General features: G+C 46.0%; 2 protein-coding genes across 5 annotated transcripts; one reads left to right on the top strand and one right to left on the bottom strand.

Moving 5' to 3' along the window:
- The first annotated feature begins 186 nt into the window (after positions 1-186).
- baiap2l1b (BAR/IMD domain containing adaptor protein 2 like 1b) lies at positions 187-23,086 on the top strand. Of its 4 annotated transcripts, XR_012960680.1 has the most exons (15): positions 187-563; positions 2,375-2,450; positions 2,694-2,780; positions 7,197-7,258; positions 8,541-8,612; positions 9,053-9,187; positions 13,140-13,292; positions 13,476-13,631; positions 14,066-14,174; positions 14,595-14,811; positions 16,891-16,953; positions 17,581-17,812; positions 20,881-20,949; positions 21,033-22,485; positions 22,614-23,086. XR_012960680.1 is itself a non-coding variant. In XM_076138817.1 (14 exons), exons 1-14 carry the CDS (start codon positions 513-515, stop codon positions 22,684-22,686), a joined length of 1,533 nt encoding a protein of 510 aa, XP_075994932.1. In that variant the 5' UTR covers positions 187-512; the 3' UTR covers positions 22,687-23,086. The 4 variants fall into 4 exon arrangements, 1 of the variants encoding a protein (XP_075994932.1); XR_012960679.1 differs by having other exon boundaries at positions 20,881-22,485; XR_012960678.1 differs by having other exon boundaries at positions 17,581-20,949.
- Positions 23,087-23,920: 834 nt separating this feature from the next.
- bri3 (brain protein I3) lies at positions 23,921-27,329 on the bottom strand. The gene is made up of 3 exons (XM_076138818.1): positions 26,730-27,329; positions 25,542-25,656; positions 23,921-24,823 (listed from the first exon to the last, which is right to left on the bottom strand). Exons 1-3 carry the CDS (start codon positions 26,869-26,871, stop codon positions 24,691-24,693), a joined length of 390 nt encoding a protein of 129 aa, XP_075994933.1. The 5' UTR covers positions 26,872-27,329; the 3' UTR covers positions 23,921-24,690.
- Between the last annotated feature and the right edge of the window lie 245 nt (positions 27,330-27,574).

Below are 27,574 nucleotides of genomic sequence, written 5' to 3'. Positions count from 1 at the left end.
TATGCCGTTAAATCCTAAATGAATGGACGATAGGAGATGTTATAAATCAGATGTATGGCTATAATGTTAAAATTGTGGTGGGGGAACAAGAGATTAGACAGATGAGGTGATTTATTTTGAAAGCACATGACAGGAAATGTTGCGCACTATTTTTCCTCTCTGTTCGATTGGACTTGTGCACTTTTTTGCTACCTACCCACCTCCTCCGGCCTCCTCCCCTCATGTGAATAACCTCCTCTAAGTTTGACAGCTCAGCTTTTCATGCTTCCACACCGAATACGGCCGCACACAGCTGGCTTCCCCGCATTTTCTTCACTTTTCTCCGCCACTTTTTGTGATCATTTATGCTCGGTCTGCGTGCGTCTCGCGTCTCCTACTGGCAATGAGGAATTTCGTGAGTCCCCAGGTCTGAACCACTGTACCTCCGGCTTGCTGTTGTTTTGTTTTGGGTTTTTTTTTTGAGAGCGGACCTTTTTTTTTCGGAATTCGTGAAGGGAAATTTGAAGTTAAACATGTCGAAAGAGGTGGAGGAGGTGGGCAAGCTCACCGAAAGTACATACAAGGTAGGTACCGGTGTGAGAGGAGGCTGTGAACTCAACAGGTGCGTTCACAGACGCGAGGGGATAAGAGGGCGCCACCGTGGAGGCTTTTATTGCTTCATAAACCACTTTCCATACGGGAAGTGTTTTAAATATTTCGTACGACCTCTGTTCGTGTCCAATTTGTTTAATATCAAACCACAGTGAGCAGAATACTTGTTTTATTCTCTTGTGGTTTAATAATTCACGAATGGAGTCGGGAGACATGAGATTTTAATAACTTCTATAAAATGCAGAGTCATAGATTAGCATTTCCCAACCAATCTCTGAAAATTGTGGAAAATGAGAACAATCATTGCATCTACAGTCTGGTTGTATGTCAGTATAGCAAGTAAACACTTGAGTTTGGATCACTGGTTCCAAGAAAACATCCCCACCCAAAACACTCAACAACTGACATCCCATCATTATCACCATCATTCTAATTGCTCCACATAATCTGGGGCCTAGTGTTCTCAGGTATTCCAGCTATTAACTTGAACTTTGTTCAATTACCAGAGGCAAGCAGGTGTAATTGTTCTGACAGTTCTACAGAGTAGGTGAGTGGAAAGAATTTGGTCAAGACCCCTTTTATTGTTTTGAGTGAGGTTAGTGAAACAATTTCAGAAACATTAAATGGATGTAATCATTCACTGCTAGAGGATTATAACTATAATGATTTGTGTAGCCAGGTCTTGTGCTGCATGCAACAGTTTCCAAATGGTTATGTGTATAAAGAAGCCTGGAAAAAGAACAACCACCTAATGGTTTTTCTCACAAGTATTTAGGCCTCTTGAATAGCTTCCTTGTTGTCCTCTTGGGACAGCCCCACAGCTTCTTCATGTGATGAAATGCAGGAAAAAGACTCCAGGTTTAATAATTTAGCTGTGTGTGTGTGTTGTGTGGTAAGATTATACAGCAAACTCCTCAGCAGCCATCACCTCTGGCTCAAAGCTACAGTCCACTCCCCTGAAAACTCACATTTAAATAGGTTGGGCTGCCAAACTAAGGTTACATTGTGTTGATGATTCAATAGTTTTATGGAAATGATTTCCATAAATTTCCATATTTAATGAATTCTGAAAGAGGCAAAATTTCTAAGAAGCCAGCGACGTTGCCAGCAATGATTGAAAGCCTGGTTCTACTTATGGACAGAGCCGATGGAGGCAATAAATCCAAAGATTTAATAATGTAAAGGTCATTAATGAGAGGAGAGTGTCAGTTCCTCTTTGGTTACGTGTCCTAAGAGTGTAGTTTTATGGCAGTTATCGAAGAAGCTATGATTTATAACAGTCATTACCAGCGTGCGAAAATACCTGTAACATGTTTGCTATGTGTCGTTCATGCTAGATTACAGTTTTAACATTTCCTGCATTCTGGTTTTGGGTGTGAAGCATACCCACTGAAACCATGTAGATTATCTTCATATCTATGTATTAGAATGAAAGAGGAAGAAGAGCTCAGCAATCATAGTTCCACTCCTCGTCATTGATGGAGGAATGTTATCAAACGGAATGGAGACTCCACTGCCGCCTTTATTTTCCACAGAAATGCATGTCTCCTGCATGCCTGTCGAACACCTTCCTGTCTCGCTCTGAAAGTATGTCTCTGTATTACCTGTGTTGCTCCCTATCAATTAGTGATCAACAGGTTTAACTTTACGACATGCGGTGACTGCATTTCAACCCTCCGCATAGCATTCACTTCTGCTGTCACTGCACAGTTAGTAACCGGTTTGAGTGGGATGATATTATGGGTTATTATAACTTTCTCTTCTTTCTTCTCTGCTCACTCAGAATGTGATGGACCAGTTTAACCCAGGGCTGAGAAACCTGGTGAACCTGGGCAAGAACTACGAGAAATCAGTAACTGGTGAGCATCTTGACCTCAATCTACATTGTCAGTAGTATAGAGATTTAGGAGACATGCTTGCCAGTTGTGGTTAAAGCAGTTAAAAGACCTGCACTCTATTTCAGGTCCAGAAGTATCAGGCCAAATTTGTGTCAAATATATCAACTATTACATATTTGTTCAGTCTTCCTGGACAGAAACTGAACCTAAATTTCTACCAAGCCACTTTGACAAACATTAATGTTCATTTCATAATTTTCACAGCAATGACCCTGGCAGGGAAGTTGTATTTTGATGCAATATCTAAGATTGGGGAGAATGCGGCAGTGTCTCCTGTCTCCAGAGAATTAGGTAAGTCACCGTGTTGCCCTGTTGTCTAGCCTTCTGGAATGAAGTAAGGGTTAAAAGTTGTATGTAATGTAAGCATTGTATTGCTGCAGTTAAGACAAACTGCTCTGTGCCCAGGAAGAACTATTGCGGGTACTAGCTATACACTGTTTAATACTTTGTTTGGTACTCAGTTTGTTTCTCCAGACTCCCAAGGCTTTCTGTTCCCAGAAGCTAATTTGCAGTCCTAAGCTGTCTGGCATCTTAACTCATTGTTTGTCACCAGTGGCACAATTTGATTGAACCACCGTGTGTCTCTCAATTCCCCTGCCAATGTGTGTAGAAAAACGTGCTAATTAAATTCAGCCACACAACAAGTTGCCACCGGGTGTACAGTGAGACGCCTGTCACTCCCAATAGTCAATGTTGTTCATATGTTTTGATTGTAACCCAGGGTGCCGCAGTGTGCTGTAGTCCACAATTACAGTCTGAGTCATGATGGCAGGAGTAAACACACAGTGGGATCATAGTGACACCTCATCTGTTAGGTTATGAGCTCATTACTCAGCTGATGTGATTTTTATCAAGTCATAAAGAGACACATAATGACACCTAGCTTTCTTTCTTTAATTGGTTTATAGGCCACGTGTTTGTGTGTGTGTGTGTGTGTGTGTGTGTGTGTGTGTGTGTGTGTGTGTGTGTGTGTGTGTGTGTGTGTGTGTGTGTGTGTGTGTGTGTGTGTGTGTGTGTGTGTGTGTGTGTGTGTGTGTGTGTGTGTGTGTGTGTGTGTGTGTGTATAACAAAACAGTTTTAAGGAGGACATGACAGAACATCATTTCCTAAACCTCCTGATTCAGACTGGCTAAGCTACAGACTGAGCTAACCCTGCTATATGTCACACACACACACACACACACACAAGGTGAGGGAGAGAGACAGTCAGGTGTCATGACAGATCAGTTTTTGTCTGAGTCATTGTGGAAGATTACGTAGAGCAGTGGTTGATTAAAGACACACTGGACACACAGGCTGCTCTAATCTAATGAACCAACCCTGTAAATCCAGACGCATTGTAACTGGATTCTACTCTACACAAGCCTGCAACCCAACAGGATGTGAGGCTGACAAAAGGAGCCTGAATGCAGACAGGATTTTGCAGATTATACAGGAGACTTGCTTTAAAACAATCCCCTTCCCTGCCCAAATCCTGGCAGGAAGAAAAGAAAAAACGAGGCGTATGCGCGTCTGGCCTCTGAGCTCGCCACCGTGGACGCGGTGAAGCTGGCCTTTTAGAAACCGGAGCTGCAGTGACGCGTAGCCAACCAGAAACCAGATACTCTTGAGAGGCACTGGAGGATTGGTGCATCTCGCCCTTGTACCTTCTTTCTTTCATTCCTGGAGACTTCCACCTCCTCCTCCTCCTCCCACAAGAGTTCAAATGTCAACAGTTCTTTCATTCAAGCACTCGGGTATCTGCCTCGTTCTCCTCCACGGTCACGCCGACGCCATCTGAGGGCTTAGGAAATGCAAACAGTGCACATTTGGACCTTTTCACTGTCATTCTTCTTCTCCATACCTTCAAAAGGAGCTTAATTAAGATAATAAGTACCACTTGAACGCCATCAGAACAGTTTGTTATCCCCAGGGAAATTAATTCAATCAAGGGGCCGTGCAGATGCTTCATAGACAGGCAAGGAAAGCAAACAGACACACACACACAAACACACCGTCTTTTAACAGCCCTTTACCGTTCAAATCCAGCCCAATTTACATAATCCAGCGGTGTATCCTAGCTCCCCCCGCCCCCCCTCTCTCTAGCTCTTTCTCTTGTTTCTTATTATTATTACTGTTTGTAAACACTGGGGGAACTGAGGACAGGTGGTAATAAAAAGGTAGCAGACGGTCGGTGGCGTTTAGCTATCAGTCATCCCCTCTATACTGGTCAGTGTCCGGTCAGGCTACCTGAACAAAAAAGCGTGTCATGGTTAATCTAGGCTGGGTTTTGTTAGCTAATGGCGGTGGATTGTTTCCCGCTGTTTCCCGCAACCCTGACACGCTCTCGCCCTCACACCTTGCTGGATGAGGCGCCCTTGTTGCCAGGTAACGTTTTGAACACTCGGCCGCGGCAATAAACAGATAAAAAACGGAACCGCAGTAAAAGAGCGCCGATCCCCCGTGATGTGCGACTGTGCCCTGGATATTTCTTTACGGTCTTTACAGTCCACCAGGTCACCCTCACAATGCCACCCTGTGTTGATTTTACAATTCCCATTACCTCACATGATGACTCACCGTTACCGTACCCCGCAAACAAACCAATCTGTCAAAAAGGGCTGTGTGTGTGTGTGTTTGATTCCGTGCCACACCTGCTGGCTGGTCTAGATTAGGTTGTTCTTATAATAAGATAAGGGGTTTAAGCTTGGATGTTTTAAAGCTTGGTTTACTCTCAACACGTCAGGACGTTAGCCAGGAAGGTTATTCTCACACTTACCGGTGACTTTTGCCACACTCTTCACTTCCTTATTCTCTCTCTCGCTACATAGAGCAATCAGACAATCGCAACACCTTTTTTCCGTCTCGCTCTGGCTCTCCCCGTCCAGTCCCTCGTCTCCCGTCCGTTCGCGGGACAAGTAACCAGGGCAATCTGTGGCCTTTGTCTGAACTGGGCTGTGCTGACTGAGCCAGCCAGTCTGGCCACGAGGCAAGGTGGGGCAGCGGAGGTAGGGAGAGACTGAGGGTGGGGAGGGGGGAGGGGAGTAAGGCAGTGTTTACATTCTCACTGTACACCTGCTGTCAAGGTGCACAGGTCGTGGGGATGCGTCAGACCTGCAGGCTATTCAAAGGCTGTCAGGTTTTGTGTTGTAAATGAAAGAGTTTCACATTTAGGAAAGCGGACTGTCGACACACAGTTAAAACTGTTAATGTTTGTTATGTTTATGTTGGCCCCTTCCTCTGTCCTGTAGCTGTTGATGAAATGAAATGAAAACAGGAGGCGACCGCGGCGGTGATGAGTCACATCTAGCAGTTAGGGATTTTCATAACAGATACATTAATGGCTTTATGAATGTGTCTCTCCAGCTTTAGCGCTACTGTGGAAAACTTTGTTAAACATTTCTCCAGGTTACACAATTACCAGTCTATGGCTGCAGGATGAGAGAGAGGAGATATGTCACGACCCCTCAGGCTCACAGCGGCTCACTGGGCCCGTAAAGCTCATGCCTGTGTGTGTGGGAATAGTCATAACATTCTGTCTCAGGTTTCCACTCTGGATGGTGATTAGCTGCTGGCTGTTGTGTCTTGAATTCTTTTTATCCATTCTGCGCGCGCACACACACACACACACACACACACACACACACACACACACACACACACACACACACACACACACACACACACACACACACACCGTGCAGCAGCTAATGTAGACATCTGATATATTATAAAAAGCAGAATGTTGCCGTAGCATATCCGTGTTTGTTTTGTTATCTTACAATGCCATCAATGTATTCATTATTGTTTCCTTTCATCCTTTCAACCCCCCTCGACCACGTGACTCTCCAACTGTGCTAAGCCAAAGTGACCACAATCCAAACACATTTGCGCACATCATTCTTCCATGCCTATCAGTCGTGTGGAGGGGTGTGAAAATGGTGTTTGTCAAGGGATTGCACAAGCCGAGCCCACACAGCCTTTGCAATCCGTGTACAGCACTACGCAGGCCACAGACAATATGCCAGAAACAGACACGAGTCAGCTTGAAGGCCATCTGGCTCACAGTAGAGATTCAGCTCTTTTAAACACACACAGTTATGAAGTTACTGCAAGTTGATTTCTGTATTTTCTATCTATTTGAGGAAAGATATTTGGATTGTACACAAAGTAAACAAAGTCATCTAAATATGATTAGATCTAAAGCAGAGAACATGTTTTCAATCAGTCACAAACAGCAGACTGAACGCCACACAGCAGGGAGGTCATTACACCATTTGATTATGATTTCCGCATTGCATAATCCTCATTTGATTGCCTTTGAGAGCCACATGCGGAGACAGACGGTAGTAAATTGCTGCTGCCTGCCATGTGAGGTCGTTACAAACCCAGCAGTAGGTGGTCCTGTTCGTCTGGTCCGGGCACATTTGATTCTCCTTTTTATATCCGGGATGGACGGGAATCGTGTGTAACACAATCTCCAGCCAGTGACGGCTTTGAGTTTCCACTGTGTGTGTTATTTTGCATTGACCGCTTCACCCACAAAATGCACGTCGTCATTCCTATTGGTCACTGTGTCGCAGTCAGCCGCCCGATGTACGTCAGAGATTATGACAGAAAGAGCATAGAGATTAGTCCTTCTGTTGTTTTCTTTAAACTGGCATCAACCTGTACATTAACCCTTGCATTGTTCCTCCCTTTCTCTCTCTCCCACACACACACACACAGGTGTAGTGTTGATGGATATCTCAGACGTCCACAGGAAGGTTCACCTTGAGCAGGAGGAAAATGTGAGTAACACACACGTGCTCGCCGCTTCCTGAAATTCCTGTGTAACCTAATGACTCGCCCACTCGCCGCCCACACCGCCTCACCCAAATGCACCTTGTCTGACACTCTCACTCCGCCAGCCTGTTGCTCAACGCCTTTCCAGACAATTCTGAGCTGTAAGCGCCATTTAGTGGCACACACACAGTCACTGCTGTATCAAACCGTCGTCTTCTTCTTCTGCCGGCCTTATTCGTTCCAGCCTTCACCCCTTTATGTCTCTGCTGCAGTGTCATACAGAGGCAGGTAATAAAGGCGCTTTACGACACTGAGGTTGAGGTGTAGGTGCACCTGCTGCTTTATTTCCAGGCTGTTTTTTTCAGCGCAGGTCTCGACATGCCCTGACAAAAAACACCTACAGCAGCTGCAACAAGCTACAGGTGAAGGCAGTTACAGTACCGCTCGCTCACTGGAGACTGTTTGTAAAGTCCTCACCAATTATTTTTAGTTGTAGCATTTCTTATTTGGACCCAACATGGTAGGCGCGAGGGTTTCCTGAAAGTGTTACATGAGCTTTGTGGGAAAATGATAGCACAGTTTGAAAATAACCTGTTTATGTTGAACTCTGGGGCAGAAAAGTTGCAAGGCGGCCCCCTGAGACAGACTGTTGCTAATAGCACCGGTGGGTGTGTTGGCTTGTTAATGGACTCCAGTCGGTGAGTCACGACACCGTTTCAGCTAAGAAAAGAAGAATGTACAGGGAGCCTCTCGCCGCTGTCATCAGGGTGTGTCTGTGGATGCACCGCAAGGCCGCTCTGGTCATCTGTGTGTGTGTGTGCAGTGGCCAGGGGTCTTCAACTTGGTATGTCTCATAGAGGAATAATACAGGGGTGGGGGGGCGTCATGCACACGTGTGGGTGCCGCAGCCGCAGCCGCCGCCGATGCTGCTGCACCACAACAAGGCCTGGTTGATGCGAGCGCTTCAACACCCTCACACTAATGACAGGGAGCGAGAAACGGAGAGAAAGTAAGAGAAGTCTGTGGGCATTCCCACGCTTTGTTTCTGACTCATTCATAAGCACAACCTCGGACTGGCTTCCCTCCCCCGCACACACACGCACCAATGCACACTAAATGATCACTCTTCATTTCTCTCTCAGACCCTGTGTGTTCGCTGTTTGACTAACTGCAGCGCCGCATACCCTCATCGAGATTATAATCACCTGTCTGTCTTCTGCCACTCTCTCTTTCCTCTCTCTGCTCTCCCTCCTCCTCCTCCTCCTCCTCCTCCTCCTCCCCTTAAAGGTTAAAAGGTTCCACAGAGATATAATAGCCGAGCTGGAGAGAAAGACAGACATGGATGTCAAATACATGACAGTGAGTAGTTACTCTGGAAGTATGTGCACTCACACATCAGTGCAGTTTATTGAAGCACAAATCTCTGCATGAGCACTGCATCTATTCCATTTAAGCTTAGTTTAAGTTCTTCTAGTTTTGTCTGAATTTCATTATGTATGTTGATTAGTAGACCGCTGGTAATGTTGGGGAACCACTGAGCCCACTGAAGTCTGGGGGTTGTATGCAGTTCACGCTAAATGTGTAAATAGAAATAATAAACATTTAATGATCATTAGCAGGATAAGAAGGTGAATTGAGTGACTTCACTTTCAATCTACTTGTGGGCAGCAGCTGTTCTTATCACCATACTGATATCTCAATTACAGCTTATTAAATAATAAAACTTGAGATTGCATTTTACAATCCGAGCAGCTATCAGGTTGGTGTGATGTTCACGCTGGGTCCGTCTCTCTCCTCAGGCCACGTTCAAGAGATACCAGGTGGAGCACAAAATGAAGCAGGACTCTCTGGAGAGGTCCCAGTCCGACCTGAAGAAGCTGAGGAGAAAGAGCCAAGGCAAGAATGCCAACAAGTATGAGAACAAGGAGAGTGAGGTGAGCCCTGGACACACACACACACACACACACGCAGACATGTGACACACACATCAATTTGTTGCTCCCTCTCAGTGTGCACACGCAGGTGTGTTCACACATGTGCAGACATAATGACACATACATTCATGGACAAACCTTGACACCTGATCTGCATCGTGTCAAAGCCAGTGTAATAGTAGTTGGAGCTGTGTGTGTGTGTGTGTGTGTGAAGTGTCTAGTCTGTGCAGTCATGCAGGCGATACATGTTTGTTGTTGAGCCTCATTGTCCGCCCGAGCAAAATGCCTGCATGCAATTTTCCAAAACACCGCAGCACAGCACCTGCGTGCACACTGAATACATGCGGTCATAAAACACAGAGCAATGATGAAGAGTTTTTCCAGACTTACCAGATATAAAATACTGTGTTGCCTGTTTGCCTGTTTTGGTCATAACAGTTATTAATACAACCAAAGAAAATGAAATATCTACAAAATGAATGAAATAAACCAAGTTAAACTAACTCACATAAAAACTGAAATCTTGACTTGACAGATCACAGTACATTATAATTGATTTTGGTCTCTTATTCAAACTACAAACACACATCTCTCTCTCTCTCTCACACTCTCTCTCACACACACACACACACACACACACACACACACACACACGAACACACACGAACACACACGAACCAAACATCCTGATATACTGGAAGATCCAGTCAATTTGTCACTGGCTTGGGCCAAAAAGAGGAAGCTACTGTCCATGTTTGGTCTTTTGTCCCAATCCTGACCAGCTGATGAGTCTGTCTGTGATGTGTATCACTCAGAGTTCATCACAGTTCGTCACAGAGTTTAACTTCATTTAACAATATTGCAACAGCGTGTCCACGGGAGTGTAAACCCGACTAATTATTGTGGAATGTGAAGTCATTATAGCTGCTGGAAGTTGTTATTACGTGGTGGCGCCACACCCTAACAGTGACTTTGTTGAATTCAAACTGTGGACGTGTTTAATCTCAAAGCGGCGACCCTGACGCAGCATGTTCACCTCTAACACAACCTGCTACCATTCATTCATTCATCCAGTCAGGTAGCTTACTTGACTGGGTGTGTGTTGCTGTGTGTGTGTCTGTATGTTTGTGAATGTTTGAGGGTTTGTGTGTATTCTGTCAACACAGTCTACCCGACCCTAGATCGGCAGAGGCGACGGCACTTTGACGCAGGTGGACGCATGCACACATGAAGCAAACGCCAAAAGAAAGATGGAGACACCCAGAAAGGAATGAAACATAAAGATTTGTTTACACGTTTGAATCCGTACAGTTTAGCTCTGATCTGCCGGGGTCAGCTTGCTAATGCCTCATTAAATGCCTCATTTACAAAACATAGTGAAATAAGCTCCAGAGTGTCTCCTCATCAGTCATCAGTCAGTGTGCCTCACCCTGTCTACGTCTCCATCTCGTCTCCCTCTCTTATCCCTTGTCTCATTAAGTCTTTATCCTCCCTTCACCTTCCAGCCCTAACATGAGTCAGTGGCTCTAATTCATGAAAGGAAAAACACACTACCATGCTAAACAGGCAGCGCTATCATTTAAGGTCCATCCATGAAGGTTTCCTGGTCTTTATTGACCCACTGGTTGAACATTACTGTCACTATGAAGGATGCAAGTTTCTCTTATCAAGTGTTTGCTCCTCCCATCTCCTTTTTGACAAAGTATACAGCCAAGCCCAGGGAATCATGGCAGTCAGCGTGTGTCTCATTTATTGATTCATTGCAGAGCTTGTAGTTCTCTGTCTCTCTTCTCTGTTGTAGCATCCTGCTCTCATTACTACCTGTATTCCTCAGGATGAAGACATGTTGTCCATAGCAACAGGCTTGTGCAGTGTTGAATATAAAGTGATTGAGAGGGTGTGTGTGTGTGTGTGTGTGTGTGTGTGGCACCCCTTTCTTTTCCTTTTTTCCCTCATCTACTCGATAGGAATTATTCCACCCACTTCCATAGTTCAAGATAAGAAAGGTTCTCTCTCTCTTTCTCTCCCTCTTCCTCCCTCGTCTACATGAGTGGGCGTTTGTGGAGTGTGTGGATAGTGCGTCAGAGAGCGACTGAAGGTTTTCTCTTAAGGTTTGGGTTTTTCCATAAATTGTCACAGGTGTGTACGACAATAAACATCATTCTTAATCTAGCTGTAGTGTTTGGATATGGACGGGTCAAAGCAGCTTCAAGGACAGTTGCGATTCATCAGGACACTATTGATAAAGTTGATTTGGTTGTTGAGTCGTAAACAATACGTAGACGGTGCTGCGCCACAGTACGTCAACTTGGCTGCACAGAGATCATTGTGTCGTATCTGTGAGCAAGGCAGGACCTTCAGCGGGGCAGAGCGAGCTGAGGCCGATGCGGACGTTGTCAATGTGCAAATGAACAGGAAGGAAGCATAGAGATGGAAGTAGCAGCAGTGACCACAGAACAAGACTCCAATCAGGGAAACCAAGCACCAACAAAAGCTATGAATGATGCCAGGACAGAGCCCAGTCAGTCCAACACAGATGCAGAACACACACTCCCAGGATCTGATCAGCTGTGGACCGATAATGATAGAGGACTTTCAATGTCACTAAAGACATTCAAAGATCTATTAGAGATTTAGAGACCTCGATCGATAAGAACGGAACGATCGGCGACACCTGTGAGGCTCATTAAAGAGAATTATCACTAAAAACAAACTAGTTTCAGAGGAAATGTTTAACTGGAACGGTACCACAACATTTAATCACTTCTGTAAAAATGAAAGGGAAGAAGAGCAGTAAAGTGAGAGTGCACCTGCTTGTGTGCGTTAACAACCGTGTGTTTTTAATTCTGCTCTCCGTCTGTATTGACACACAGCCACGAAAGTAAGTGACGATCGCAGGGGGTTCATTCGAGGACGACCTGGCACACTGGCGGCTCAGGCACACAGATATCACTGTTTGTTTGAACAAGGATGATAGCGCCGCTCATAAACTGGAATAAGGGTTTGTACACTTCAGCGCACGCGCATTGTTTTGTTTGGTTGTTTTTTATCTGCCGCCGCCGCCGCCGCCGCTCTCTTTTGGGAGTATGTATTTTGCATTGGACTAGGACTGGATTTAGAATAGAAACAAGTGGTGCAGTTGTTGAGGTTACAGTATGATCTCCTAATTAGTGTTATTGTGTTTGGTTGTACGTTTGTGCACAGAGGTTGCACTTTGTGTTCCACTTTCACAGCCAAAGTTAGATTCTGACGTGGATCTAACCTTCATTTCCATCCTGTCTGTTTTTCAGTAGGCGTCTGAAACTTTCAAATAACCTGTGTTCAACCAGCTGCAGACTCTACAACTCCCATCTGTGTTAACATCCATCACTGTTGAGTTGATTTTAAAAAATACATTCAATCCCAGCATCAAAAAGCAGAAAGTAGCTGCAAGCATAAAAACATCTGATACATTTAACAGTTGTTGCTTTCTTGTATTCTTTCCTCGAACCAAACACGGACCTGTTGAGCCCTCTGACCTTTTATTGTCCCAGGCTGTCTGCGCAGATAAGACAGCTCCACCTTTACGACCGGGGTGGCCTTTCCCCGCTCTTCCTCTTCTATTCTCTTAAGACTTAATGCAGCCCTTATAATGCCTGTGCGCCTGCAGGACAGAGATTAGGACATCTAGGTAGGATCCATGCTGCACGTCTCTCTCTGCCCTTTCTAGGTTTGTGTGTTGATCAAGGCTGTGGACAAGAAGATAAGACCAGGCGATAATCTGCTGACAGGGCAGTTTGTGATCAGTGTGTAATTGAAGACCTCTGATCTCGACCCCGCTCAATTTGACTTTGTGTTGTCGTGTATTTGCTTTCGCTCCTGTGCATAGATTGATCGCCTGGCGGTAAAACTGACATACGTACGTCTGTGTGTGTGTGTGTGTGTGTGTGTGTGTGTGTGTGTGTGTTTTCAGTGCCTGGAGACGTTGACCACCCGTCAGATGGACATGCAGAAGTTCTTAGCTGACGGCTGTAAGGAGGCTCTGTTGGAGGAGAAGAGACGCTTCTGTTTCCTGGTGGACAAACACTGTATGTTCACCTACCAGTTTGCCTCCTTCCACGACAAGGTACCAGACACACCTGAGACACACCTGAGACACACCTGAGACACACCTGAGACACAAACATGATTAAATGAATATTCCCATACATTCTGCTTGGTTAAATGTAAAAACAGAAAGTGCTGTGCTTACTAATTAAATGGTTTCTGGGTTGTCTGTTCTCTCCTCATGTCCATGCCTGCTGGACAGGCCAGAGACATGCTGACGGCAAAGCTGCCCAGCTGGCAGGACCAGTGCAACGATGCCACCGACATGCCAGAGAGCATCCTGTCCATGATCGATGGGCTCCGGGTGCCAATCCCCATCACACCCCTGCCCTCCCCCTCCCCCTCACGCCACAGTGTGGTAAGATGGGGGAGGGAGGGGAGGGGGGAGATGGGGGGGTTACATTACCCAATATCATGTTTAGGGAGATGAAATGATTATCACACACATGCGGAGATAGATTCTGTTTAATTCTCTGTAATTCTTATACTTTTCTAAATGTAATCAATCTAATGCGTGCCTTAATCACACTGATTATGTAAATGAATGTGTGATGTCGCTTGATTAATGTCCGCATTACTGTAACCCCTGAGGTTTCATTCAGCACAGTGTTGGATCAGTGACGGGCTCTGGGTTGTAAACTCATCCATCTTTCCAATCCTTCCAGCTGCCACTGTTACTCATGTTTCTCTGTGTTACGTGAGCCCGGCGCTCTAACACGCTAAAATACCAGGCCTGGTCTAATGCTGGTGTTTGTTCCAACGTGCTGATCTTTGTTAATATTCCTGTGGCAGAACCTGACCCCTCCAGCTCCGCCTCTGAAGGCTCAGACCAGCCCGCTGGTTAACATCTTCAACCAGGGGAACAACAGCAACATCGGCAACAGCACAATCGGACGCTCAGGTATCACCAATGCGTCATTAGTATTCAGTCTGCACCGCCCCTGTGTGCTGCCGTGGTTACTGTCTTTTGTTTTTTTGCCTTCAATCACAGGGACAAGAGCAGTAGTGGTGATCAGGGTCACATCAGTCAGTCATCAGTCAGTCTTTCATTTGTTTTCACTTTGTTTTGTCTTGTAATATGTTGTTTGATTATATATATGATTTCTATGTATTGTCTCATCTTCTGTTCTTTTGCCTTTGTAACCAAGTTGGCATTGTCTCTGTGTGTTTATCTGTGATTGATTGCACTGAGATTGTTTCCCCTGAGGAAGGCCGCTTAGATAATGTCAAATCCAAATAGTTGTTCCATTACTCTGTTTTTGTCATGTTGTGTCCTTAATTATCCTTCCTCCTCACCCTCCTCTTCTTCTTCCCTTCCCAGGCCACGGGAACGGGGAGGAGGTCAGCATGCCCAGGTCAGTGTCCGTCGCCACGGGCCTCAACCACATAGTGAAGCGGCCTCGCGTGCGCACCATCTTCCCTCACACCGCCGGGAACAACAACACACTGCTCAGCTTCGACGAGGGCGACGTCATCATCCTGCTCATCCCCGAGGAGCGGGACGGCTGGATGTACGGCGAGCTGGAGAAGAACGGAAAGTGAGTCCGTCAACATCATGTGTAGTATAATCCCAAACAAAGGGACGCTAATAACTCCAGTATTTGTATCAAAGACGTACTGGGAGCTGCTTAGTGTTTGTCTAGTAATCAGCAGTGTAATCACCACCGACCTCCTCACAGCCAATCACCATGTGCCTTGTTCCTCCATCCTCCTACTAGATATTTGATTGATTTTGAGTTGGAGTGAACTGTGCTAACTATCCAGATGGTCCCAGCCTGGTTGATATGCCAGCTATGTACACACACACACACACACACACACACACACACACACACACACACACACACACAGGCATACACACACACACGGACAGACAGCTCCGCTCTGGGCTGCTTGAGCTGGAACACTCTCTGATAAGGAAATCAAAGTAAAATGTAGCCTGAGGGTGGGATGCAGGATAATGAGTTAGAGGTTGAAAGTACCACCTGCTCTCACACACTGATGGCCAGTCTGCTCCCCCCGGGTCGCTCATATCAGACTCTTAAAAAGGGATTTGATCCAAAGCCTTTGGAAGTGTGGTTTTTCGAATTTTAATTATTCATCAGTTTTGATCTTTATTTCTATCCAGGGAAATGACCTGGAAAATGGAGAAAAGAAAGAGAAGAAATGTGATCGTGGGTGGAAAGGAAGCATTTTGAGCAGCTTGTAAAAGTCTAACTTTGTTGCTGAGCAGGTATTGCTGAAGTGCTTAAAGGCTTACAGAGTGTGTATCACGGTGTGTATCAGGGTGTGTTTCACGGTGTGTATCACGGTGTGTATCAGAGACCAGACCATAAGACGGGCTCGGCCTCACGTCCCCCCAGGATATCTTTGGCTGTGATGCATTCAGGGCTCTCGCTGATTTTCTCTGTGTTTTACACCGGCTTTGATAGTGTCTCCCAGCAACTCGCCTGGCAACACCTAGACTGATTCAGATACCCACACACATTATTGATGGGCTAAGAGGGAGATGGAGATGTAGATGCATCTGAATCACAGCGAGAGCAGAGAGGAGCACACTCACTAATGCAGGCACCGCCGCAGTAACAAACGAGTTTACACACTGACTTCAGAAAATGTTTTACACCTTTTGAGCGTCTCTTCAACCAAGCGAGCCAGCTGCGGTATAAGGTTTGGCTTCCTGTCTAGTAATACATTGTAAGGGAAAGTAAACGAGCAGCACATGTTGCTCTCTGTAGAAATGCTTGTTTGCCCTTGAGCAAGGCGTCTAACCTCACATTTCTTTCAGTATAGACAGCACAGTACGGGAAAGGAACACGTTTGCTCGCTCGGTGGAAAGAAATCCTTCCTTAAATAAATAAAAGCTCTTATTAATGAGTGTCATTAAGTGTGTGTGAGCGGCAGAAGGAGCTTTTTATCGCAGGTACACAAGGGGAACGCCTGCTCGCCTTCAAATCAACACACACTAACAATCATCCATGTGGGAGAGGCTGGGTGGCGACGTGCTGATTATGAGTGACTGAACACTTTGTACCAGAGCGGCACAATGACACACAGTCCTTGGCCACTGGCTGATGAACTGCAGCTGTATGGATTCATGAGTGAGGAGCGAGCAGCAGCAGCAGGACGTCTCTTACAGATGCAGCTTGAAGACTTTTTTTTTTTTTTTACACTCTGGGTGTCTGAGAACATTTTAGCTCAAAGATGGATTCGGATTCCAAAGGTTTCTCTCAGTTCTCTGCCGCACCAGAAGACCTTTATTCAATTATTCAAGTCCTTCAATTTTAGAAAATCCAAAATCTGAAAGAAATCCAACGAGGCAGAGGAGTTGGTGAACTCCCATTCCAGTTTAGAGCTGTTGTGACTTCTGCTTGTGTTATCTTTGCCTCCACCAAGGATGTTTGCTTACATTGTGCCATGTTTGTTTGATTGGCATATCGTTGAGAGAAATATCAGATCAATTACACAACTATTTAACAGTAAACTCCTGAGGTGGATCGTGTAAAATGAAGGGCGTGGCTAAGAGCGGACACACACACTTCATCGCTGGTCTGCAATCACGTAAAGAGGCTCTAACACGACTCACCTCGCTCTCTTTCTCCCTCTCTCTCTTTCAGGAGGGGCTGGTTCCCATCATCTTACTGCCGCGCATTCTCGGAACCGCTCGCCAATAACAACAGGTAAGGAGACTCCACGTTCCAGCTAACACACACACACACACACACACATGCACGGGCGGGTGTTGTGTTGCAGCCCAGCTGTATTGTTGGCAGGGTTTCCTCCTCATTCCTCCTGTTGGACTCGCAGCCTTTCTAACCCTATAGCCGGGTCTCCCCATCCTCCACCTTTGACCCCTGTCGTTTACAGACTTGTGTTCCATTTATGCTGCATTCAGACTGCGTGAACGCCAACCTCACGTAATGGAAATGGAACCGAAATTGGAGTGTTGGCTGTTTACATGAGCTCAGCGCAGTATGAGGAAGCAGGATGTTGTGTTGGTGAGGCTGATGGGAGAGAAAGATGGAAAGTTGTCCCCAGGCTTTCCTTCAAAGAGATGAATCCCTGTTGGATTCGTTTATTAGATCCTAATCTGGTCTGCTTCCCATTAGAGAGGCGGCCTTGAGGTACACACACTTTCTTGTGTGTCTGTCCTCATGAAGACCTTCTATTAACCCCTAATCTACTTCCTCTACGTCTCTCTATCACCTCTTTCCTCCCTCCCCTCCTCTCCTCTCCTCTCCTCTCCTCTCCTCTCCTCTCCTCTCCTCTCCTCTCCTCTCCTCTCCTCTCCTCTCCGTCTCATGCAGTGTGCCCTCCACCCCGTACCGCAGCAGGAGCGTGGTCAACCTCCACCACCAGGACACGGAGACGGACGAGGCCACCATGGTGCTCCCGCCGGCCGACTACAGCGACTCCCCGCACCGCCACTCCGCCCAGAGCCGCACCGCCTCGTCCAACAGCGGCGCCGCCACCACAAACAGTAACCACCAGCACTCGCCCTCGCCCTCCGCTGCCTCCTCCACCTCCGATCACAACACGGTCAGTCACTGGACAGGCAGAATTGCGTCTTACTAGTCGCGTGTCGGACGCGTGGAAAGACGCCGCCGAGCTCCGGTCTTGCTTCCTCTGTTTCTTCCATTTTGCAATATACAGCATCTACAACAAACATCTGTGTCTTTCTCTCCCTTCTTGTGCGGCTGCGTGAGAGTGAAGCTGTCTGAGTATCAAACCCTCCACAGGTTGCCAGGTTTCACAGCAGAATGAAGTCATTTAATGTAATGAAACTTCCAAACTGAACTCATTTGACCCCTTGATCATTGACCTCTAAACTCTAAGCTGCTGTGAAATCTCCCTTCATCGACTGGAATTGTGAGAATTCCCAGCGATCAAAGCTTCTGTTGGAGTGTTTGATACTCAGGAATGAGCTTTGGGTGGAGGATGACTCAGACATGTCCTGTCCACTTCCTGGTCTCACCTCTAATGGACACTATGGACACCTATGATCAACCTCCTGCTGTGCTTATTTGCATTCTGTTCCATTCCTCTCTCTCTCTCTCTCTTCCTCTCTCTCTCTCTCTCTCTCTCTCTCTCTCTCTCTCTCTCTCTCTCTTTCAAACCTTGCTGTATAAAATCGTCTCACATTTTCAAAAGTTCTCATTTTTCCACTAACAGCACCAGGGAGCTCGACACCACTTAACCCTTTAACATATCCGCCTCACAATATTTTCCACCTGTTTCAGAATTGAATGTTAGTGCGGAGTTGGACCCGGCTTTACTCGCCCGATCTCTACTGTACCCTCAGCCCACACACACTTATCCTGACGGCTGTGGACAGTACGTGTGTGTCTGTGTGTGTGTGTGTGTGTGTGTGTGTGTGTGTGTGTGTCGGTGGTGTCCGATGATCTCTTTGTGTCTACTGCGGAAACCCGATCGCACTCCGAAGACTCGGATACAATCTCGGTGTAGACTAGCAAACACACTAATAAGTCCAGTTATGAGGGGGGTGTGTGTGTTTGTGTGTGTTTGTGTGTGTGTGTGTGTGTGTGTGTGTGTTTGTGTGTGTGTGTGTGTGTGTGTGTGTGTGTGTGTGTGTGTGTTAAAGCCATCTCCAAACCTTTATGGTCCCCTGAAAACTAAAGAAGTCATGGACGCACTCTTCACATTAACCCCTGATGCTCTGACCTCTGACCCCCTATGAGTCTTTGCTCCATTCAGAGGCAGAGACTTTAGGACAGAGAGGAAGAGGCTTGAGGTCGGCCTGGATCACCGAGGCCCCTTAACAGTGCCACAACATGTTCATTTGTAAATATACAGCCTAATAGATCTTATCTAAGTCATCAGTTGTACCTTCATGAATGTTCCGCCTCCATTTTGCATTTTATGCAAAGTTTTCAGCCAAACTTGCGGTTTTTCCTTTGATGTCTCTTGATCCCCGGCCAAATGCAAATGTGATGCAGTGCTAAGTCGCTATCTGCACCAGATCGCACGCATCTGACTGTTCCGGTGTGTGTGTGTGTGTGTGTGTGTGTGTGTGTGTGTGTGTGTGTGTGTGTGTGTGTGTGTGTGTGTGTGTGTGTGTGTGTGTGTGTGTGTGTGTGTGTGTGTGTGTGTGTGTGTGTGTGTGTAGTTTTTTGATGTTTGACCCAGCTGGAGGTGGAGAGGAGAGGAGAGGAGAGATAGTGAATGGAGATCCTTTTCTCTTCACCATTTATAATTTACTCCACATAGGTCCAGAGCCACGGCCCCACATATAAGGACCAGCAATTAGTGTGTGTGTGTGCGTGAGTGTGTGTGTGTGTTTCTCTGTCAAGCCTGTCGGCCCACATCCGGCCCCTCCCCTCCCCTCCTCCTCCGTCTCACTCACCCTTCATTCTTGACGTTTTTCTTGTTTTTGTCTCGGCAAACTCTGTTATCTGCTCTCTCCTTTCTCCGGCTTCTTCTTCTTCGTCACTCTCACTCCTTTTCCTCTTCCTCCCTCTCTCCCTGAGTATAAATGAGTGGGGTCACTTCTAGGAAAAATGTATCCTCCAATCAATCACGTCCTCCCGTTTACTCGTTGATCAAAATCCCTCGTGTTTACTTCTACTTTAACTAATAACACTAATACTAATAACTAATATTGTTTATTTGTTTGGTTGGGGCAGGTTTATCATTCAAATCAAACAGAACGTTCCACATTTAGACTCTGGTTAAATGTTAAATGTCACCGGTTGTTTTCAAAACTTTGTAGCTTTATAAAGACGAGGTTAACGATAACAAAGTGAAGAAGAAGTGTTTGTCCTTGTACTTAAGTAGCCGGTGAAATCCCATCTGCTGCCTTCAGAGCTGCAGTTCAATCTAGAAAATGGGCAAACAAACACATTGTGTATGATCCTTGACTTGTTTTGTTGCACATTGTTGTCTGAGGAATGTGGAGGGCGAAGAGTTTCTCTGCCTGCAGTGTCACTGAAACAATGTGTTGTTTAACATCTTAACATAAAAACCAATAAAAGAAGATTATTTTAACTTAAACTTTATTTTGAAAATTATTGAAGGGGCAGAACTGTGTGTCAAAATGAACATTCAGTCTATTAAAATAGGTGTGAACTTGTTTGTAGACTCTGTTGTCTTAACACAGCTGATAATACAGAAGGGTTCATATCATCAAAACAGCACAACAACATACGCCAATCCATTCATTTGCGAGAAGGAAACCCTACTTAGGAGTTCATTTGTTTTCCTCTTTTAATGTGACAGTGGGGAACATCTTCATCTTCAGTTTCAGAGTGTTTGTAATGAAATAAGAAAGTAGAGTCCCTGAAGCTTTGAGGAGAGGCGTGTTCAGGTTCAGCCAGCTGAGTCAGGAGTCTGTGGAGGTTGAACTTCTGTGGGATGAAGCTTTGTTTCAGGCTTAACTTGAGCAGAGCAGAGGAGCAGAGGGACCTTCAAGCAGACATACAGACACCATTCCCTTATAGATCATGAAGCTAAATGCATCTTGTGGATCCCCAGGTTGAACTGTGTGATGCCATGACGACGGTAAATCCATTTTCTTTGAGTACAGGGACAACACTTCTATCTAACTAAACTTGTAACTTCATGTAGAGGCTCTTCAACGTGTTCCACAGATCGAGTTCTGTGGTTCTGTGGTTCCATAAGGGTTCCGTGCTTCAGACTACAGGTCTGCTCCCGACCTGGTAAGTGAACAACCAACAATGCTCCAACTTACTAAACAAAGAGACTTGAATTCCTTGAAAGTTGTTTTAGTGTGTCACTTCAGCAAAAACACCCGGCACACAAAAGGAAAGGAGATGTTGGGAGTGTGTTAATGACTGGAGTAGATGGGGAATGAGACACGGTGCTGCAGGTGTGTGTGTGTGTGTGTGTGTGTGTGTGTGTGTGTGTGTGTGTGTGTGTGTGTGTGTGTGTGTGTGTGTGTGTGTGTGTGTGTGTGTGTGTGTGTGTGTGTGTGTGTGTGTGTGTGTGTGTGTGTGTGTGTGTGTGTGTGTGTGTCTGTGTGTGTGTGTGTGTCTGTGTCTGTGTCTGTGTCTGTGTGTGTGTGTGTGTGTGTGTGTGTGTGTGCGCGCCTGTTAATCGCTGATTCGTGTCGTCCGACGCCTACGGGTCTGATTATTGAGTAGTGATATGTAATCCAAACATCTGGAGGATGAGGAGGACGAAGGACAGCTGGGAGATGACAGTGGTGGAGTGTGTGGGAGTGAGCCAAGGCGTCTGAGACACGCAGAGTGAGACCACAGACAGTTTATCCTCTCCTGACCTCTTGTGGACGCTCTGCAGTACTGCAGGTGGAGCAATTACATTTCAGATTATTTTTTTCTACTTCAATTAAATGACACATAAAACGAACACACACACGCTGTTTTAGTTGTAGCAGTTGGAATGTGTGTGTATGTGCATGTTTAAACGAGTGGGTTTCACATATTTAATTTTCTCACCGTGTTTGTCTCTCACAGACGGAGGTGAGAGAGAGGGTGAGACAGGGTGAGAGGGTTACATGCCTTTACTCTGTCCCTACATTCCTTCATTGAGTTTTATTCATTCAGTTTTTAGTTACAAAAACTAATATTTGTCAGCTCAAGCTTCTGAAATTGTTCCTTTTCCGTTTCCTATCTTTGTTAATTGATTGTTGGTTTGAGAAATAAGCAGTTTGACATTTCATAACCAAAGTGATTAATTGATAAACTGATAAACAAGTTCCATGTGTTGGACTCAGACTCCAGCCGGTCATACATGTGCGGTTTTTACTTTTTTTGGCTGAATATTTTTCTTGAAGAAAGCACCTGGCATTAGAACGAGCGTCCAGTTATGGGAAATTACATTTAGATCATTTTATACACACAGAAGGGAGGAAAAGTAAAAGAAGAGAGCGGAAACAAAGTTATGTGTGACGTACATGTGAATTAAGGCAAACCCATACGTGTGCACTCTTACACAGTGGATCGCAGAGCAGACTTGCGTTTCCTGAACTTCCAGATTCCACACCTCATCTCGTGATGCCACACACGCCGCACTTTCATTTCCTCTGCTTTTCCTCTTTCCTCCTTTCCTCCTCCTCTCTTCTCTGCTCCTCGTGTCTGCTCACTCCTGCTCTGAGACTTAAAGCCTGGTTGTGCTCTGACTCACTAACATGTCAGTGAGGTGATGTTATGTCTGCTCTCTCCACAGTCATCCCAGACTAACGGCACCTCTCGCCCTCCGCCCGCCTTCCTCGCGTAAGTCCCACTGCCAGCACCAAGCAGGCCATCTCCCATTTTGTCTCATTCTCTCTCACACACACACACACACACACACTCACACACACACTCACACACGCTTGTCTTGTGTTGTTGTTGTTTGGCAGAGGAGGGAACCCATTCGCTACAGTGAGGCTACGTCCAACCGTCACCAACGACCGCTCCGCCCCGGCCGTCTGATCGCTCACATTTCCACGCACCCTCCAGCCCCTCATCATCATCATCATCATCATCATAATCCAGCCTTCACTGTTCAGGAGGAAACCAGATGAACTTTATCCTGCACTGAGAAAAACATTCCAGTCTGGTCTCCAATTATTGCTGCAAACTCTCCTGGGAGTTTATTTACAGAAGAGACGCTCGTATATTTAAGATACACACACACACACACACATATATATATATATATATATACTTCTATTTTCTATGTCTGCTTCTGTCCTGGTGGTGATGCTGACACGACCACAATCTTACCTGGAGTTGAGGAACATTGAAAAATTAAAGAAAAGTGACAACACTTCACCTTCAGGTCCTTATGATGTCGCCGTGTCCATGCTGATTAAAATCTGATTATACTCAACACAAACACACACACACACACACACACACACACACACACACACACACACACACACACACACACACACACACACACACACACACACACACACACACACACACACACACACACACACACACACACACACACACACACACACACACACACACACACACACACACACACACACACACACACACACACACACACACACACACACACACACACACCTCTTGTAAATACATTTCTACAGCAGATGCCATGAATAGAATTTGCTGTATGAAAATAAAGATTTATTTCTTCAGATTGCTCACTTCATCATCCAAACACAAGGATCAGGTTGAATGTTGCCATGCGGTCGATCGCCTCTAAGAGATACTTTAGACATAAAAGTATCAGGCAACACACACACACACACACACATTGGAGTTGCATTTTTTTTAATTACAGTAACTCATATAAAAAGTAAGAACCTCAATCATGACAGCGTGCGTAGTGTTTTTTTCTAGCAAGATTTAAAATCCACACTTTTGATTCTGCCATGGACAGAAAATATCATCTTACAGGGATGGAAGACGTGGACACAGACACAGAGGGGGGGAGGGGGGGACAAAGACAGTTTGGACTGATTGTCTGTGGTCAGGAGGAATGGGGGGGGGGGGGCAGCGTCACAGAGTACTAAGATAAAAATCATCCAGTGATTAAACATGACAGACGTCTTCTCCCTTCACTCTCGCCGTGCTTCCTTGACGCAAGTCCGCACTTTAAAGCTTTAAAGGAGGCGCCTGTGTCTTTTTTGACCAAGTACTCTTAACAAGTAGGTAGTCTGAAGTCCAATGGTGATTTTTTTTTGGGGGGGGGGGCGGGGTGTGTGTGTGTAAAGCCAAGGGCGTTTCAGATCGTGTGTACCTGAGCTCTGCGTTGGCCCTGGGAGAAGCACAACCTAAGAAAATATTCATCAAACAAGTGGTCAGTGCAAATATGGCCCCGGGAAATAATTAACAAACACGCTTCCTGTCTGACTGAAGTCCATGTTTCAGCCACGGAGCTTCATGTTTCCTTTACAAGTCTTTCTAAAGCGGCTGTGTGGGTTTAATCCATGTGAGCGACGGGCAGAGAATAAAAATAATGGAAGGAAAAACGAAGCAGGTGATGGGTGATGTGAATGTAAAATGGAGGCTGCGGCGAGTACAACATCTGGAAGCAGAGTGCAAGCGCCGATCACAAGTCAGAGGGGAGAGCAAAGTACAAACCTCTGGCACGAAATCTACGTGTGTTTACATGGCAAAATGTAAAAAGGAAGGCAATAAGCGGATAAGTGAGCCTCGTCTACTGAGGAAACAGCTGATGGGAGTCTCTGATCGCCCAGCATGCAGTGAAGGCACCACCAACATCTGGACACTTTACTGCCCAAACCTATCCTCAACTAAATGGAAACAACAACAGCTGTTACATGTTCCTCTAATGAAAACGTCAACTCGGAGTAATAATCACCTTGATCGCATCTTTTGTTGTAGATAACAAAAAGAAATGGCAACAGCAATGTGCAAGAAAAGATCAAATAAAAGACAGGAAAAGTGTGTGTGTGTATATATATATATGTGTGTGTGTGCGGTTTGGTCCCTCTAGCCGAAGGTGGCGCCGCAGTTGGGACACCTTCTCTGACGCAGCGCCACGCAGAAGAGGATGCCCAGCGGGAAGAAGAAGATGGCACACAGGATCCCCAAGCAGGTGAAGTCATCCTCCAGGACGCCCACTCTGCAACACACACACACACACACACATTAATGAGTGTTTATGCCTGTCGTGTGACATAAACGTGGCGCGCTGTGACCGTCAATCATAAAGTCATAAACAAGGTGCTGACTATGGTCTCATGAACGCACCGTTTCACCCAGTGTGGCTGCGTACACGTACACACACACACACACACACACACACACACACACACACACACACACACACACACACACACACACACACACACACTTCCTGTGATGTCTCTTTCAGGGATCAGAGGTTCTAGTTTTAGTCTCAAACGACCACATGCAAGCAGATAAAAAACCTGATTCCCTTTGAAACTCTTTGCCCTTTTTTTAGACTGATGCTTGTGTGTGTGTGTGTGTGTGTTTGCTTGTGTTCGTGCTCAATCAGTCAATCCAGAAAAACAATCCATCAATAAGAGGAAGCTTACTGTAAAAAGCCTAAACCACAGCCTCGTGGCTTGAACAGTGAGCGGTGTCCTGCTGTCACCTTTGCTCCTGTGTGCTGTGTGTGCAGCCCAGTCACATGTTTACCACTGGAATCACCTGACTGTCTGACAGTGTGTTGACTCAGACAAAGTGAAACTGCTGTAAAAGCCTCCAAAACCCCAACAGTGACAGCTGTGGCACTTTTGGCACAGTGCAGGAGCGGCCACATACCATACACCAGTGTGTGCGTGTGCGTGTGCGTGTGCGTGTGTGTGTGGACATACCTGCAGGCGGGGCAGCCTCCCACCACCACTACAGAGGGCTGGACGATGGTGTAGGTGGGGCTGTAGGGCTGCTGGGACATGGCCGGGCCCATCTGGGCTGGGGGGAACCCGATGGCTGGAGGACAAAAAAAAAAAAGGATACACTTCATTAAAATGGACAAATACTGTGACATCGATCACACACACACACATCACATGTTTTGGTTGTCATGTCACCTGTCACTGAGTGAAGGTTGATGTGGATTTGAAGTCACAACAACATGCAGTGTTCAGGAACAGGTCAGACACAACTCACATGACATGCTGAGTCATGGTGCAATTATGGAAAACACAAGAAAGGGCTTAAGTGACCTTTTATAAAGTGCAAACGGGGCAAGTTACAAAGAGAGGCAGTGTACTTCCTGTACTTAGTTCCGATTATCAAAGAGCAGAGTGAGTTACAGGCTAAAGAGCAGTGGAATCATGGCAAATTGGAGTACAACTACCAACTCCAGCTGAGAAATACACTCACTCTATTAATATGATTGAGTACATTCTGGTTTGTAATAAAAGTGATGTCTATGTGTACGTGTGGCTTCACTAGATTGTGTCACAGCAGTTCTGAGGTCAGGAGGATGTGGTGGCTGCAGCACATCACACACACCGCAACATCAACAAATGATACTTTTCCATTTTGGGTCATCACACACACACACAGACACACAACTTCCTGTCAAACACCCCAAAGTCACTCTTCGCCACAGGTTACAACAGAGACACAAAACTTCACATCCTTTCTTTGATAAATGAATGAAATCATATAATAAAATTAACATGTCGGTGACTCTCCCGAATAAAGAGGAAATTAAACAGTCAAACGAGGAACGAGCCTATATGACCCTTATCCGATAATTTATGCAAAAACATTTGTCATGGAGCTTGACATAGGGCGCATGCGCACAGCGAGACACGGCAACGAAACTGGCATCACTCCGTCACAGAATTTAAATTAATTTATCATTTAAATTGGAAATAAACCCACTAAAGTATAATTTAGCTGCCTGTTGTGTGACACTGAGACACGGAAGGCAAAGCTGTGCCCGCGCAAACGAAGCCGGAAGTGAGCAACAGTGCATCATCTCGCCTCCAGGTGACTTTCTGGTAAACATGTCTGGACCGTGTCGGACGTACACGGGCTCGGGTACTCGCCTTGGCCGTCGGGGTACGGGTATGGCGGCACGGCCGTAGCCGGGATGGCGCCATAGCTGGGCTGCTGCGGGCCGTACTCGTAGGCCCCCGGCACGGCGTTGTATGGAGGGGGTTTGTCCTGAAGAAGTTTGCTGTCCACCATCTCACCCGACGTGCTGCGCGCCCTCAACTTGACTGCTTCTGTGTGCGGAACTTTCAATTCTTCAGCAACAGAATCCAACTAAAACTGCGTCCGTAGCTACTCGAATGTCGTTGCTCGACAAGCGTCGCGACTTTGGTTGAGACACAAAAACAAAGAAAACAAAGAACAGACGCTGCGCAAAAATGTAACTTCGTCCCTCTCCATGCGCCAACTTTGTCCCCGTGGCGCAACAACCCCAAACACTCTCCGAATGTCCACTTCAAAGAAAGGACTGTTCCGAGACGGTCTGCTGGTGCCGACGTAGATCCATTGTCGTCCTTAAAATTGGTCCTTTGGTACCAAAACAAACATCATCTGTCATCACAGCGCCTTAAACTCAGCTGGAAGTCAGCAGCACTTTTCCTTTATGTCTGGTTGTCACAAGAGAGGAATCATGTGACGCGCTGCTGTGACGCCTCTGCGCACTCAAAGGCGCCTGAAAGCGGAAGCTCGGCAAAATAAAAGCATGTGCAGAGGATAGAGTTTTAATCCTCTTATTTGTAAAGCATATAGTTGCTTTCCGGTGCGATCCAATTATATAAAAGCACAGTGAGATTAGGTAACAGGACACACACACACACAGACAGTCTTACAGTTCCGGCAAGTGTCAAAAGTATTCACTCAAAAAACCTATGGGCGACTAGACCACAATTTCAAGCAGAAT

Source organism: Genypterus blacodes, unplaced genomic scaffold (assembly GCF_046128005.1).
Source record: "Genypterus blacodes isolate CSIRO-AG114 ecotype Tasmania unplaced genomic scaffold, CSIRO-AGI_Gbla_v1 ptg000401l_1, whole genome shotgun sequence".
NCBI classification, from domain to species: Eukaryota; Metazoa; Chordata; class Actinopteri; order Ophidiiformes; family Ophidiidae; genus Genypterus; species Genypterus blacodes.
This window is presented reverse-complemented; position numbering and strand designations above follow the sequence as displayed.

Coding starts and splice junctions, on each gene's coding strand:
- bri3 (XM_076138818.1), bottom strand. CDS start 26,871: ATGGTGGACAGCAAACTTCTTCAGGACAAACCCCCTCCATACAACGCC. Junction 25,657..26,729: donor CCCGTACCCCGACGGCCAAG/GCGAGTACCCGA, acceptor TTTGTCCTCCAG/CCATCGGGTTCCCCCCAGCC. Junction 24,824..25,541: donor GGAGGCTGCCCCGCCTGCAG/GTATGTCCACAC, acceptor TGTGTGTTGCAG/AGTGGGCGTCCTGGAGGATG.
- baiap2l1b (XM_076138817.1), top strand. CDS start 513: ATGTCGAAAGAGGTGGAGGAGGTGGGCAAGCTCACCGAAAGTACATAC. Junction 7,259..8,540: donor ACCTTGAGCAGGAGGAAAAT/GTGAGTAACACA, acceptor CTCCCCTTAAAG/GTTAAAAGGTTCCACAGAGA. Junction 17,813..22,438: donor CCACCTCCGATCACAACACG/GTCAGTCACTGG, acceptor CTCTCTCCACAG/TCATCCCAGACTAACGGCAC.